Source organism: Lygodium microphyllum, chromosome 2, assembly GCF_053477565.2.
Source record: "Lygodium microphyllum isolate KBCC chromosome 2, Lygodium_microphyllum_v1.1.10, whole genome shotgun sequence".
NCBI lineage: Eukaryota > Viridiplantae > Streptophyta > Polypodiopsida > Schizaeales > Lygodiaceae > Lygodium > Lygodium microphyllum.
In genome coordinates, this window is record NC_141136.1 from 190,804,889 (window position 1) to 190,819,479 (window position 14,591).

General features: G+C 33.4%; 1 protein-coding gene across 3 annotated transcripts in view; it reads left to right on the forward strand.

Annotated features, from left to right (window-relative positions):
- The window catches only part of LOC148040749 (diacylglycerol kinase 3-like), a 111,185-nt gene extending 100,891 nt beyond the window's left edge, over positions 1-10,294 (forward strand). The window contains exons 12-13 of one of the 3 annotated variants that reach the window (XR_015687665.1): positions 9,124-9,214; positions 9,918-10,052. Coding sequence is in view for 2 of the 3 variants with exons in the window: in XM_087661499.1 (XP_087517625.1) it covers positions 9,918-10,067 (150 nt within the window). In the remaining variant the exon portion in view is untranslated. Of the gene's footprint in view, positions 1-5,609; positions 5,634-9,123; positions 9,215-9,917 lie in introns of all 3 variants that reach the window. The other 2 variants (XM_087661507.1, XM_087661499.1) reach the window with 2 other exon arrangements.
- Positions 10,295-14,591: the final 4,297 nt, after the last annotated feature.

Sequence of the window (14,591 nt, forward strand, 5' to 3'; positions counted from 1 at the left end):
ACAAATCAATTTTTTGAATCTTACCATGTATGTAGAGAGTGTGAGTGATGATACAAGGTTTCATAAGTATATCTATGTTTTGGAGCCAAAATTTTCATTTGATGTTATGGCCTAGAAACCCACCACATTGTTCCATGCCAATGAGCTAGCAGAGAGGTATGCTCGTAAGTACAAGAAAGACATTATTATATAGGCTTCTTTTAGATAGCAAAGGATTGTTGCTAAATAGGGTAGTTTTGTGGCAATTATGGAGGTTCCAATACTTCATTTGGTAGTCCCAAAGTCCCTACATACCCTACTTTAAATGCTTCAAGACATCAAAGTGCTTCAAAGCCATCAATTAGCCATAAAGTGCAGCCTAGGCAAGGTGACAATAGACCCCAAAATAATTTTGTAAACAATGGCAAGTTCATACCTATGGATCTTTTCAAGGAAAGAAAAGAATAGGTTCTATACTTCAAATTTGGTGAAAATCATACCATTGATCATGCATCCAAGTGCACTTTCAAGAATGCCAAGGCTAAGAATTACAATATGATAGTAGTTGAGGATTTGGATGATGAGGTTATTCATGAACCAATAATGAGTGCACAAGCTGAATTTGAAGAGCATGATGAGGATCCTGATCCCAATCATTCGTATAGGTTGCGGATGGATTTTCATTTGACACTGGTGGGACAGATTTACCTCTTGCTGCCACTACCCTTTGTTCTATTTCCATGGATACTTGGATAGGTTCAAATAGCCATAGTACACTTTGTATGAACTTGGGTACCATTCATGGAAAGGATGTGTTTATCTTGATAGAAAATTACACAATTTTGTGAATAAGTCAATTGTGGACAAATTACAGTATTTTTCCATTGATTTATAACAACCCATAAGAGTACTAGTAGCTAATGGCTAAGAGAAAATTAGCACTCAAATGTGCACACAGGCTCCCATATAGTTAGCTCAAAGTTATGAGGTACAAGTGAACTTAATTGGTTTGAAAATGGGACCCATAGATATTGTGGTTGGTTGTGATTGGTTGATGACTTTAGGGAAGATTGCTATTATGGATTTCTCCTAGTTGTACATGGAGATTTCCATTGATGGGTAGCCTATCCATCTATAGGGAATCCCAAGTAAATCTAATTTTTAGCTTATTACCATTAAACAACTCAAGGAAGAGTACAGAAAGCACACTCATAGATTTTTGTTTTACACCTGCATAAAGAGGTAGAAGATCAATCCAATAATTTAGCAAAGCATCCAGCTTTGAAAGATCTACTTAAGGAGTTCATGGACTTGTTTGAAGTATCTACTTCATTATTTCCTAAGAGAGTAGTGGATGACCCTATTGATTTTGAGCCTTATTCAAAGCCAGTCAATAAGCCACCCTATAGATTGTCAAAATGTGAGCGTAAGGAAGTAGCCAAGAAAATTAAGGAGCTTTTATAGATGGGATTTCTTGAGCCTAGTTTCTTCACCTTATGCATCTCCGGGGTCTTGTTAGTGAAAAAGAAAGATGGATTCTTCAACATTGGCATTGATTACAAGGATCTAAACAAGGTCATAGTGAAGAACAAGTATCAAATTCCTAGAGTTGATTATTTTTTTGATGAGCTCAAGGAGGCTAGATTCTTTACCAAGATTTATAGATATGATCATATCCATATGAGAGAGGTTGATGAAGTTAAAACTACCTTTAGGATTGATCATGGGCTATTCCATTTCCCATTGATGCCATTCAAGCTTACTAATGTTCCAACTACTATGCAAAGTTTGATGAATGAGATTTTGTAGCTTTTTCTCTTTCAGTTTGTCTTAGTATTCTTTAATGACATATTGATTTATAACAAGACTCTATTAAGACCATTTATAGAATATGAGGAAGGTTTTTGATGTGTTGAGATATCACAAATTCTTTGCTTAGGAGAAGAAGTGCTCTTTCATGTAGATTGAAGTGGAGTAGTTGGGTCATATTATCAATGAGCATGGATTCCTATTGATCCTAAGAAGGTGTAGTGTCAAAGATTGCCCCAACACCTATCACCACTACTTCACTTAGAGGGTTTCTTGGCCTATCCTCATTCTATCATAGATTCATTAAGCATTATATGATTATAGTAGCTCCTTTGAGACTAATAGATTGAAGAGGGAAGCATTCTTTTGGGATGCACTTGTAGATAGTAGCTTCAACCAATTCTGCAACAGCTGTAGTAGCTCCTTTGACTAACAAGTTTAAGAAGGAAGCTTTATTTTATGATGCACTTACTTCTCCTCCTATTCTACTATGCTTGGATTTCCTAGAGAGTTTACCATAGAGTGTGATGAAAGTGGTCATGGCATAAGGATTGTTTTCCTACAAGAGCATGGAGTTATTTCCTTTGAAAGCCTCAAGCTTATAGATAAAGAGATGGATATGAATGTATATGACCATGAGATATTGACTATTTTACATATGATAAAGGTATGGTACCATTATTTGTATGGGAGTCAGTTTAGAGTTCAAAGTGATCAGAGGATCCTGAAGTATTTCCTTACTCGCTCAATCTCCTCTCATATTATCAGCTTAAAAATAGCCTCATTTGGCTTAATGATGGCAAGATTGTTATTCCCTCTACTTCTTCTTTTAGGCTGAAAATTATTGAGGAGTTACATTCTTCTCCCATAACTAGACACTTTGGAGTGTTTAAGACCTATGATAAAATTACCAAGATCTTTCACTAGAAAGGTTTATGGAAAGATGTTAAGGACTATATCATTAAGTGTATGCCTTGTCAACAACAAGCAGAGTAAGGATAGCACCCATAAGCTAGGTGGTTTGTTGCAGCCATTGCCTATTCTAGAAGAAAAACGGACATATATTACCATGGATTTCATTAATGGTCTACCTATTATACCAAAAAAGGTTGGAATAGCATTTATGTGTTAGTGGATAGACTCACTAAGGTAGCCCATTTCATTCCTACCAAGGCTCAGTTCACTACTTCACAAGTGGCTAGTAAGTTCATGGAGCATATCTTTAGATTACATGGATTACTACATGTGATTATGCATGATAGGGATACCAAGTTCATGAGTAACTTTTGGTAGGTGGTATTTAGCTTCATGGGTACTAGATTGGCTCCTTCTACAACTTATTATCCAAAAATTGATGGTCAGCCCAGAAAGGGTTAATAAGTGGTTGGAGACTTATCTTTGCCATTCTATCATGATGTACACAATGTGTGGCATTCATGATTTCATTTTGTTGAGTTTACCTATAATAACTTCACTCATGCTAGCATTGGAGTTTCACCCTTTGAGGCTATGGATGGCTACAAGATGCCTTTACCCACAAATATTTTTAGTGAGAAGATTAACCCTCATGGTAAGGAAGGATTGGAAAGAATGCAAGCCCTTATTCAACAATGTAAGATGAATCTTAGAAAACCTCAAGATCAAATGAAGGTATATGTTGATGAGACGAGGTGATCCTTGGATTTCGAGGAGCAAGAATTAATTCTCTTGAAAGTACCCAAGTCTCAATATTCTACTCTAAAGGATGGCTCTAGCAACAAACTTGCTCATACATTCTATGGGCCCTATACGATCTTGAAGTGTATTGAAGAATTAACACATTGATTGGAACTTTCCTCTTCCATCCACATTAATAATGCATTTCATGCTAGTAAGCTCAAACCCTTTATAGTACCCAGGTGAAAATAGTTTATGAGCTATCTCCTATGGATGAAGAATGACTTATTTACTACATTCTTGAGGAGGTTATAGGTCAGTGTGAAATGAAGCTTTTCTCTCACTCTACCATTGAGAATTTGATCAAGTGGAAGGGTTTACCACTTAAGGAAGCTTCTTGGAGGCTAGATTCCATTTTGAATGAGTTTCTCTATCTACAAGATGCATTGGCGATTGAGACATAGTCACATGGGAGCCAATTGCACTCTAAACAAGGTCTGGACAGTAGTTTATTTTAGAATATATTTTACTATGCTTAATTTTTAGAATTCTTCCACCTATATGGGACAAAATTACTCTTCAATAGCTACATTTTGATATGTGGCACACCCTATTTGGATACTTCTATCAAAAGTTATGAGAGTTTTCTTGCGCGCGTCCTGTTTTTTTAACAACAAGCTGTCTATTCTTTACAAAGTCTATTTCTTAAAGATTTGAAGGCTCCAATTTCTTCTTAAGACATCCAGATTATATATATGAAAGCGGCTTTCCTTTATGTCTTCATTTTAGTAAATAACTATTTATTACTTGATCCATTTCCCATATTTTGTAAAGCTAAAATCAAAGTAGTACTCTATTTCATCCATCCTTCTTTGCCATTGTAAATTTGTTTTTGTGGACAAAAATCTTTGGGCAGGAATGGATTGTAAGAAGCTAGGAATACATGTGTTAGTGAGAGAGATGATTAATAATACTTTGTCACACTGACATCGGTATAAAAGATGTGAGACATGTAATTTTTGGCATATTTTATCAATATGTAATTATTGTCTCTCATCTCACTTTTGTTGGCACTTAGCTTTCATGGCTTCTCTCTCTTCTTTTCTATCTTTCTAGTATTTATCTCTCCTCATCACTCTATATCTCTCCTCTTCTCTCTCTCTTTTGCTCTTTTTTCTCTCACCTCTCAGCCCTCTCCTTGACACAACTTTTTGGGGCTATGTACATAGAATCAAAACTTAAAATCTTTTTCATTACTCTTCTATACTCTATATCATTCACAATCTTATGATCTCTTTTAGCTCTTATGTACCCTAATTTAGGTCTATATAGATAAGATCATATCATAAATTGTGTTTAGCTCTTCTATTTGTGCTAGCTCCATTCCATATGTATACCATTTTTCCAAGGATGGATACTTAGGTTTCCATTTTCCTAGATCTCACTAATCCCTTCCTTAGTTGAATTGTATACTCTCTTTTTTCCGAAGGATCAAATTAGCTCAATCCATTGAGAAAACCTTCAAGCGTGTCCTTGAGAAAATCTTCAAGTACTTGTAGGTGCTTTAATAGATATGCTCATGTTGCTTGCACTTAATTGACAAGATTACCTATGTTATCTTAGTCATGGTCTCATTATACCCACAATGAATCATGTTAATAAATTATTTAAAGCATATGATTGTTATTTTCCTTTTATACTAAACTATATCTTTAGCCATGACAAATATATATATTTTCAAGATTTGGATTTATTAATCTAGTAAGGGTATGGATTCTAAGAAACAAATGTTTCATACATTTTTCTTGTTTGAATCCTCTAGTTGGTCAAGTTATTCTTGATTTGTAGCACTTTGTTGATTCTTGTAGATCCTTCTCTCAGTCATTGTTTATGCCTTTGGTTTCTTTATTTGTTGTAAAGTGGGTGTCATAGGTAAGGAATTAGCTTGATATATGGGTTTCTGCTTTAGTAGCATCTCATTTTTGGGGTTTGACCTAGCAACCAATATTGTCTTTATTCTTTAAGGGAAACTACATTTTTTTTTGTTACTTCTTCAACTATTTGCTTCACAATTTCTTTCCTTTTGATTATGTCATCACTTGCTAAGGGACTCTTTGTCCAAATGAAGGTAATGAGGCTAGCTTCATAGTCACCCCTATGTGCAGGAGGTCCTTAGGCAACAATCATAGGTTAGTGCTCCATCTTCTATAGAGATTAATCATTCTATTTACTCTCCTCCTTGATGATTATCATCATGGAGGTTAAAATAATCTTCGTTAAATGGTACTCGAGGAAGTTAATCTTGGACATCCTCCTTATTGTGGTTGCCCTAACTAAAAGCCTAATAATCCAAGTTATGGCTCGGAGTGTCAAGTATACTCTTTTGCACGATAGCCCCCCATAGGGAAATTGGTTTAAGCCTTGAAATGTAGCCGAGTGGTACTTTTTCCCAATAAATTCATGGTTAGATAGTTTATAGAAGAGTGCATGTACAATTTTTGTTTCCATGGTCATCATTATCTTTCTTTTCCCTCGTTCTGAATATTCTTTACCATCATAAGGGTTGATATCACCATTGGTTGGCACAATCTTAAGTTACCCAATCTCTGGGTATAAGAATCATTAATAAGGAAATTATGATTTGAACCTTCACTAATGATAATGTCCATTATGCACTCATTCCTCCCAAGCAATTGAAATCTCTAGTAAGTTGGTGCTACTATTGCTTTATCCTTAAGGTCAACAAGTAGTATCTAGGCATGGCACATGCATGAAAACCTCTATTCTTATTCAAGAAACTTTGTTTACAAATACAAATTTGCTTCATCCTCAAGGTCAAGAACTAGTATCTAGGTATGATACATGTGTGAAATGCTCTATTCTCACTAAGCAAACTTGTTTGCAAATAAAAACCTTGTTAGACTATGCTTTATCAAAGAATCAAGCAACAAAAAGGCATCCTAATACCATGTCTTTCAAGGATTGGTGACTTTTTCCTTTTAGAGATCAAACCTAATGATGCCCAAGATACAATCAACCCCCAAGAGACATGATACATCCCCAAAAAAAGCTTAATAGACCAATGAATCTATCAAAAAGTTCTATGTAGTTATGTAAACATGATTAACGCTATTGTTTTATGGCTATTGCATTCTATATCTATGTGGAATGTTGCCTAAAATGATGGTGACCTATTATTTTCTAAAGTAAAGAAGAAAGGATTCAAAGAGTCTTTCTTGTAATAATGCCTCTCTTGTAAGAAAAAACAACAAAAAAGTATTTCTATATCTTAACATACTAGTTAGCACAAAGAATGAAAGATATCAATGAGCCTTTTCCATATCAACATCTTTGGCATAAGGAAAAAGAGAGAAAATATAATTTTTGAATCTTGATATGGCCTAGAATCACACATTTTTTTTCTTTTCCAAAAAAGAAAAACTTACCTTATTTACTCCTCTTGAAGCCTCTAAAATAAGTAGTTACACATTTTGCTTCAACCCTTCAAAAAGTAAAAAGTCCATTTGTGTTAGTCAATTGTTTCTTATTGCCTATGTTATCCTTCAATTAATTTAGAAAAATCATACACTACCTGGCCTAATGAGTGTTCATGGTAGAATTTAAGAAATAACTTGCCTCCAAAAAAAATTATCCCAATATTTCAATACTTTTCTCTCTATTTATTCAATCCTACTTTACCAAAATTTTCAACATCTTCAATCAACTTGTCAACTTGAGAGTCCATCTTTTACTACTGATAATGTCTCTTTTGCAAAATGGATAGAGATACAACAAGATTGAGAAATTTAGTCCTTCTTTTGGACAAATGTTTAAACACATTTTAGTTAATCCTCTAATTTTTTGAACATGAAGAGAAAGCGATCTCTTTCTAGCCCAATAGTTGTAACCATGGCAAATATTCTAACACCTTCAAATAATCCAGCTCATTTCCTTTCATTCCAATCCAAACCTTTTGATTTAATCATGTAGCCCAAATTGTTAAGCCAAGCTTAGAGATCAACCTTTTTCACTAACCAATCCTTATTTGCAAACCATAGAAAAATTCAATGAAAATGATAATCTCAAATCAATTGAAGAATTTTCATATGATACTTAGAAGATGGAATCAAATAAAAAGCAATTAATAAAGAGATTGAATGCTCAAGAAAAAATTCAATGAAAGGGTCTATTAAGACTCTGTCTTAGAATACCCACCAGCACTCAAATCAAGACATCTGATACCATCATTTGAAAAAAAAAAACATTTAGATAGAATGCAAAAAAACATTTACATTTCTTTCAATGAACCTACTTCTAAAGAAAGGTTATGATCCAACGTAGCACTCATATTCCTTCAAAGGAACCTACTTCCCATGAAGTTATCTAATCCAAGATTCATGTAATGGTATGAATTAAAATATCAAAAAAAATTTAAGCACTTATAGTCCCCCAATTTGATCCAGTTACATCCAAAAACACTAGTATTGTTTAGGAGCATTGCACACCTTAGGCCATTGAATGTGCTAACAACTTCAAGAACCATCGGGAGACTCTTCATCCTATCAACATCGTCTACCAATGCACCACAACTCATACTTAGTCCCCCAAAAAAGCTATTTATTCAATTAGCATCATCCACTGCCTCATAAAAGAAGCACTGTGCAAACATTCATGTATAATACAACCTCAAAATGACAACATCCAAGTATAAAACTTACCATATATAGGGAAATAAGGAAGTCTTAAAAGAGCCATTTCTAGCATCAACACCTCCCTCCATAGCAAAATTGACCTTATCTTTAGTTCAAAGAAACTTTCATCTTTCTTATGGGAACATAAAATTCAAAATTATATATCTAAATGGATGATCTACTTGTAGAAATGAAACCATGAAATGTTCCTCTCTCATAAAGGAAGCTTTCCATTCCTCACTCAATTCCTTCAAGCCTCTATAAAACGTAACACTAGATTTTTCCTCTCACATTCAAAAGACCATTGTCCATCTTATCATTGTTTAGTTTACTCAATTCATTTCTCCTTGGAGTATTAATTTACTAGCATAAAAATCTTAGCTGAGGGCATGTAAGACCTTGAAAGATTCCCCCTTATGCATAATCAAAGACTAGTTATTTCCTACACCACATCTTACCTAGTTTTCCATACATCTATCACATCAATATCAAAATATATACTTTGGAAACTACAATCAATACAAATTATTATCAAATCCCCACTTGCAATAAAATCAACACATTGTATAGGATGTTCGTGCTATGCATTTAGGTGTGCTCTTCACTCCTAAACATTATGAGATCCACACTTACGAATGCATCAAAACTAAATAGAAGAAGCAATGTCATACACAATGATGATGCCATGCAGTCAAAATAATTACTCTTATGATTATAGATGTCATGTTTGTTGATGCAAAACATAAGTTATATCATTTACTCCCTATAATTTCATAAGTGATGCATTTGCAAATGATTTTCTTCACCAAGGGTTGTTAAATTACATAGAAAGTCCCTAATAGACATGGTTGCTCTATTGAACTTGCTTTAATAGTCAAAAAACAAAGGCTTACTATATAGGGACTTAGATGAATTAAATATGAATGCTCATTTTGTAGTGGAAAATGATCAATTCATTTCTTTAAATAGTGGTTGTGCTAATTCTTAGTGCAATGTTGGGTGATGCACCTACAAGAAGTGGTCCATATCACTTGCATTCAAAGGGTATTGAAGAATACCCTTTACTTACATGTTATAAGGTAACAAAATAACCTATTTTCCTCATTATTTTTTTAATTATAATCAAATTCCCCTTTTGTAAATGTAATCTTGTATATCTTATGAAATAAAATAGCCCTTTTGTTGATCACATATGGTATACTTGCATTTTTGGAGGTGCACCCCTTGAGTTGTAATGTGCAATCTCATGTGTAGCATTAGAAAATAGTCAAGGATATCCTTGTCATCAACAAATGTAAATGACATAAACTCTAAGGTTTAAAAGTTTTTTTTTTAAAAAGCAACATATGTGCTTATAGTATAATAGTCTTTCCATTGATTGCGCTTATAGTATACTAAGATTTCTCTTAATATGCTTGGCAAGTGAAATTAGGTTCTACTACACTACAAAATATCACTCTTACAATGAAGCAAATAAGTATGCTTGTATATTTGCAATGTTTACTAAGTACATCAGAGGTAGGGTTTAGCTATTTTCTATAATATCCATATGATTAGATAAATATACCAAGGATAATAAATATGTGATGGAAGATACATTTAAGGCATTAGAGGGATAACCATTTATCATTGTCATATCCTTTTTCGGCTCTTAATCAATAGTGATTGCATGTCTTAAATGGGATTTATCAATAGATAGGCTATATTCAATGTTGTACCCTTTTTTAGCTCTTTATATTAAAATAGTAAATGGACTCATTATGCTCTTTACTGTTTCTCTAGGGTGTAGCTGTGAGAATAAAAATGATGAAAGAAGCTTTTATGGAGATGGATGGAGAACCATGGTGGCAACTTGTTGATGGGTATCAACAACCTACAATAATTGAAATTAATCAAGCACCCAAAAGGTCTCTCATGTTAAAAGCACCCTAATACATCAAAGGAACATACTATCAACACATGTTTTGAATTTCGAAGTCTATTTTTTCATAGAATCTAACATTTAAAGTACATGTAATTTGCAAGATTGATATCCTCTATTTGAGCTATTATTGATCATATAACACTAAAGTTGTGTGTAGACTGGTCATGTCATGGGGTCTTGCTTTTGTATAAAACCTATATATTACATGTGTTTAAGGCCAACTTATAAAATTCTTTATTAATAAAATTTCACCAATAAAAGAAACTTATTTTTTTCAAAAAATTGTAATATTTTTTCAAAATCCTTAAAATCAACCCCTTCTATGACTATATATTTTTAAGAATCACATATTAAAGCCCCTTCTTTGAACTCATGTGAAAGGTACACATCTCATTAAGGGACCCCCATCCCTCCCCCCCCCCCCCAATGAGAATAATAAGATATTGTATCATATATGCTACATATTGTGAGGCCATCTAAAGGATGTGAAAGCATGTTATACAATAGCATTTAGTCACTTGGCTTAAAACTAAGCAATGTGTAGTACAATGTCACCACATGGCAATGTAGAGGTAACTGAAGGATTGCAAATGTATGACAACAACATACTATTTGGTGAGATCAAGTACATTAAGTAATTGGAAATCAGTCAAAGTGTGGCTACAAGAAAAGGATTTCATATTGGTAAGAAATGAGTGTGTGAATAAGTGTATGGGTCTTATCAATTGCTAGTAAAACCGATTTAAAGGGTTTTGATGCATATGAGAGTCCAACTTATTGCAATTTGAAGAGGATAAAATGTAACGCGTGGGAGGATTTATTCGTAAGTTGACCACATAAAAGAACAATTGAGTGAGGTATGAACTTATCCTTGAGGGCATAAGGACTTAGCATCATTGAAACCATGTATACTAGCATTGGAACAAGGTGAACTTATCTTTGAGGGTACAATATTAGAACAAGGTGTACTAGCACTAACAAGGTGTACTAGTACAATATTAGAACTTATCTTTGAGGGTACAATATTAGAACAAGGTGTACTAGCACTAACATCAATAAAGTTCTTGTGAAGTCATTAGGGGTTGGTCATAAATACGCTTTGAAACATATACATGTGTGCACATGCATACACTCACACACATACATGTGACAAGCCAAAATCCAAGCCATTTGAAGCCAAGTTGTCAAGCCTACTCCTAAAAGTTGTTGCATAAGATAGGTGGGATTTATCATTAATTTCTATGATTTGAGTCAACCTTCCGACTATTTACGACACTCTTTTGTTGTAGTAGTCCAACTAATAGTGCACAATGTCTATGAACTAAGTAAACTTGCTCAGCTCCATTTAAATCACTTTTCACAATGACTATTAGCTAGGTCTCTAGATTGGCACTAGAATTCTAACTCTAAGCTGACTATGACCCCCTCCCCCCCCCCCCCCCCCCCCCCCACCCCCATCTTGCAAGGGGCGATTCCTCATAATTTACTTCTTACTGTACTCATGGTGGTTTATCTAGTGGATTGTTTTTTTTAACTTTAAAGGAGTTATTTCAGAATGTAGATCTTTTTTTATCTATCAGTGTACCTCCGTTGAAATTCCTTCTTATTGTGTCTTTCTCCATCTTTTATAAATTAATTCCTTTTTATTTATTCAAAAGAAAACAATTCAAACAAATCAACCTAACATTTCAAAAATCCCTAAATCTTAATTTCCCCTTTAAAAATTTCACCGCTCTTCGTAAAATATGATTCATTGTTGCACTTTAATGGTTGATTTATTAATTTATTTTAAGTTTCGATAGAGATGTTTTTTTTTAATTTCTTTTAAAAAAAAGATAAAAACAATTTCCTTTCCCACTCTCTTGTGTACACATATAGAGTTCATTTTTAAAACCTAGAATTTTTTCCTAATTGAAAAAATACACTATTAGCCTTCCTCTCTTGCCTTTTCTTATTGAAAAATTAGTAAATTTGTGTTCATGATGAAATAAATTTATATATAGTTTTAAAGTTTAAATTGAGCATTGAGGCTCAACCCCCATATCACTAACCTATTGATATAAATAAAGAAACTATTTCTAAATATAGCGTCAAATTTGTAACTTAACTGTTTGCATTGTCTCTTTTGCATGAAAAAGATAAAATCATATTGACTTAAATTCTCATTCAAAACTATTACTCAGTCCCAATACCCTTTTATGTCACAAATCAAAGTATGCATATACTTTCATTTACCATACAATTTGTAAACAATTAGTTTTTATATAAATAATTCTTTTAAAAATGTATTTAAACTAGTGTCTCTTTCTCTAAAATCTTAAAATTTTCCTAAAACTTTGAAAATAGTATTTTTAACTTTTCTACCAATTATCATAAATTTTTTATGAGAATACATATTTTTCAACTAATAAAACTCTTTTTATTACTTAAAACGATCAGTTTTTTAATTTTAAAATATAGCAAAACTTATTGGAAAAATCTAAAAACAATTAGATATCCTTTTCATAGCATATGATTTAATGAAAAAATATATTTTTATACTAGTATGCTTTTGTATATTTTATTTATTTTTTAAATGTCTATTTCTGATGAATTTGATGAGTTTTGATCTTTTTATTTTTTTAAATTATCAAATAGGACTTAAAATTCATATTAAATACATAGCATGCATAAAAGGGATTTGAAAAAATAGATTAAAAATATTAAATATGACAAATGAATAGATTTTCATACTGCGGGTCATAATTGCATCTTTGGAATATTTTGTGTCTCCACAGTCCAACAATAGAATTCAACCTATTAGTGCTCAGATCAACAATCCTCTTCGATCTCTAGTTCAAACTTGGTCTCACACTATAAAAATGATTCCTAACTAGTTTAGGTGAATTAGGCTTTAGATATCTTTTAGTCAAAGTTTAATTCCAAAAGTTTGGAAAGAAAAGAGAGTATCTTCTTGCTCACAACTATGAAGTCATCTTAATGGAGGACTTGGAGGATCACAACAGAGCATCTTCTTTCTGGCGAAAGTGTGGTTCCATGATCAGGACAAAATATGCTTAATGATGAAGAAGATGGATGCATTGCCTCCGCTTCCTATCCTTCTCGTTGGTATAAATGATGGCACCCTCTCTTCTTTTCGTTGGTTATAATCAAGAAGATGGTTTTGTTTCTTTCCCTCCACATGGCAGCCTTGCTAGTGGCTGCCTCTCCCATCTTGCCTATCCTCATGGCCATTTTTCCTTCATGCCCTCTCCCATCCTTTTCCCCTAACCCATCAACTTACAACAACTTTCTACCTTCTTTTTTCTACCAAGGTTTTTTAACCTTTGCAATAATTAACCTATGTTAGAAAGAACACTCCCCCAAATAAAGTAATAGGAGACCTTACACTTTAGGCACACACCTTTACTTGTTCGAACTAGAATAATTTTATCTGAGAGATTAGTCTTCAAGACTACTTGCATGAATAAAAATCAATCCAAAAATATCTCATATTCTTCTAGAAAAAAATCCTTAATGATCTTCCACAACACTACACCATTGCAATGCAAACTATTCCCTTTTGGCAAGGACCCTATTGTTTTACCATCTAAGAAAATCTATCACATTTTGTCTCCAAGTCTACCCTTCTCTCATGCTATGGAAGGTCCCTTGAACCTGAAATTTCCTTATTCTAGATTGCAAATACACGTCATTTAAAGATGTCAACTACCATTGCATTTGCATAAAATTAATTCAAAAATAGGGTAACAATATGTCAAAAAATAAAAATTGTCTGAAAATTTTGCAAATTTTGTCCAAGTTTTAGGGGTTGGCATTCTCCCCCACTTAGTTGCAAAGTGTCCTACTGAGCATAGCTAGATCACAAACATCACAAACATTACTACCACGAGCACCACTTCGCAATGTCAAAAAGAAAATCTACTCTCCCCCACTTAATTGTGAAGCGTCCTCACGAGCATAGCTACAAGATCTACAAAACAACACATAGAAGACTAGGAGACACTGAAAATGTATAAAAATACTTATGTGTGTCTTATGATAAATTAAGCAACACAAATGATTCAATTGAGTTGTAGAACAACGTGTGTAATCTAACATTAATCTTACTCACTCTCCCCACTAGAGTACCTAACATAGTTGCATCCAAAGCATAAAGCATAACAACTAGGAAATGTTCTAGAGTTGCTAAGCAACAATAATCTCTCTAGGCAATGAAATGCCACACTACCATCCTACTAGAAATATTACTTCTGAAATACCATCACTGATAAGTACAATGCCTATCAAAGAACCAGTATAAAGCAAGCTAATATTACAATACCAAATAGGACTCATATGGTTTAACTGTTAAACCTCTATGTTCTACTAGAACAACTAGTAAATGGCCCTTAACTCCCATTTTTTCTTTTTTTTTTCTTTTCATGCTTATAAAGATTTTCTTGCATAACTTGTTAGTCAAAAGAGTATATTTATTCTTCCAGCTCCCAAAAGGTCCCACCTCAAAGAGATGCAAGGTATCGGATGCAGGG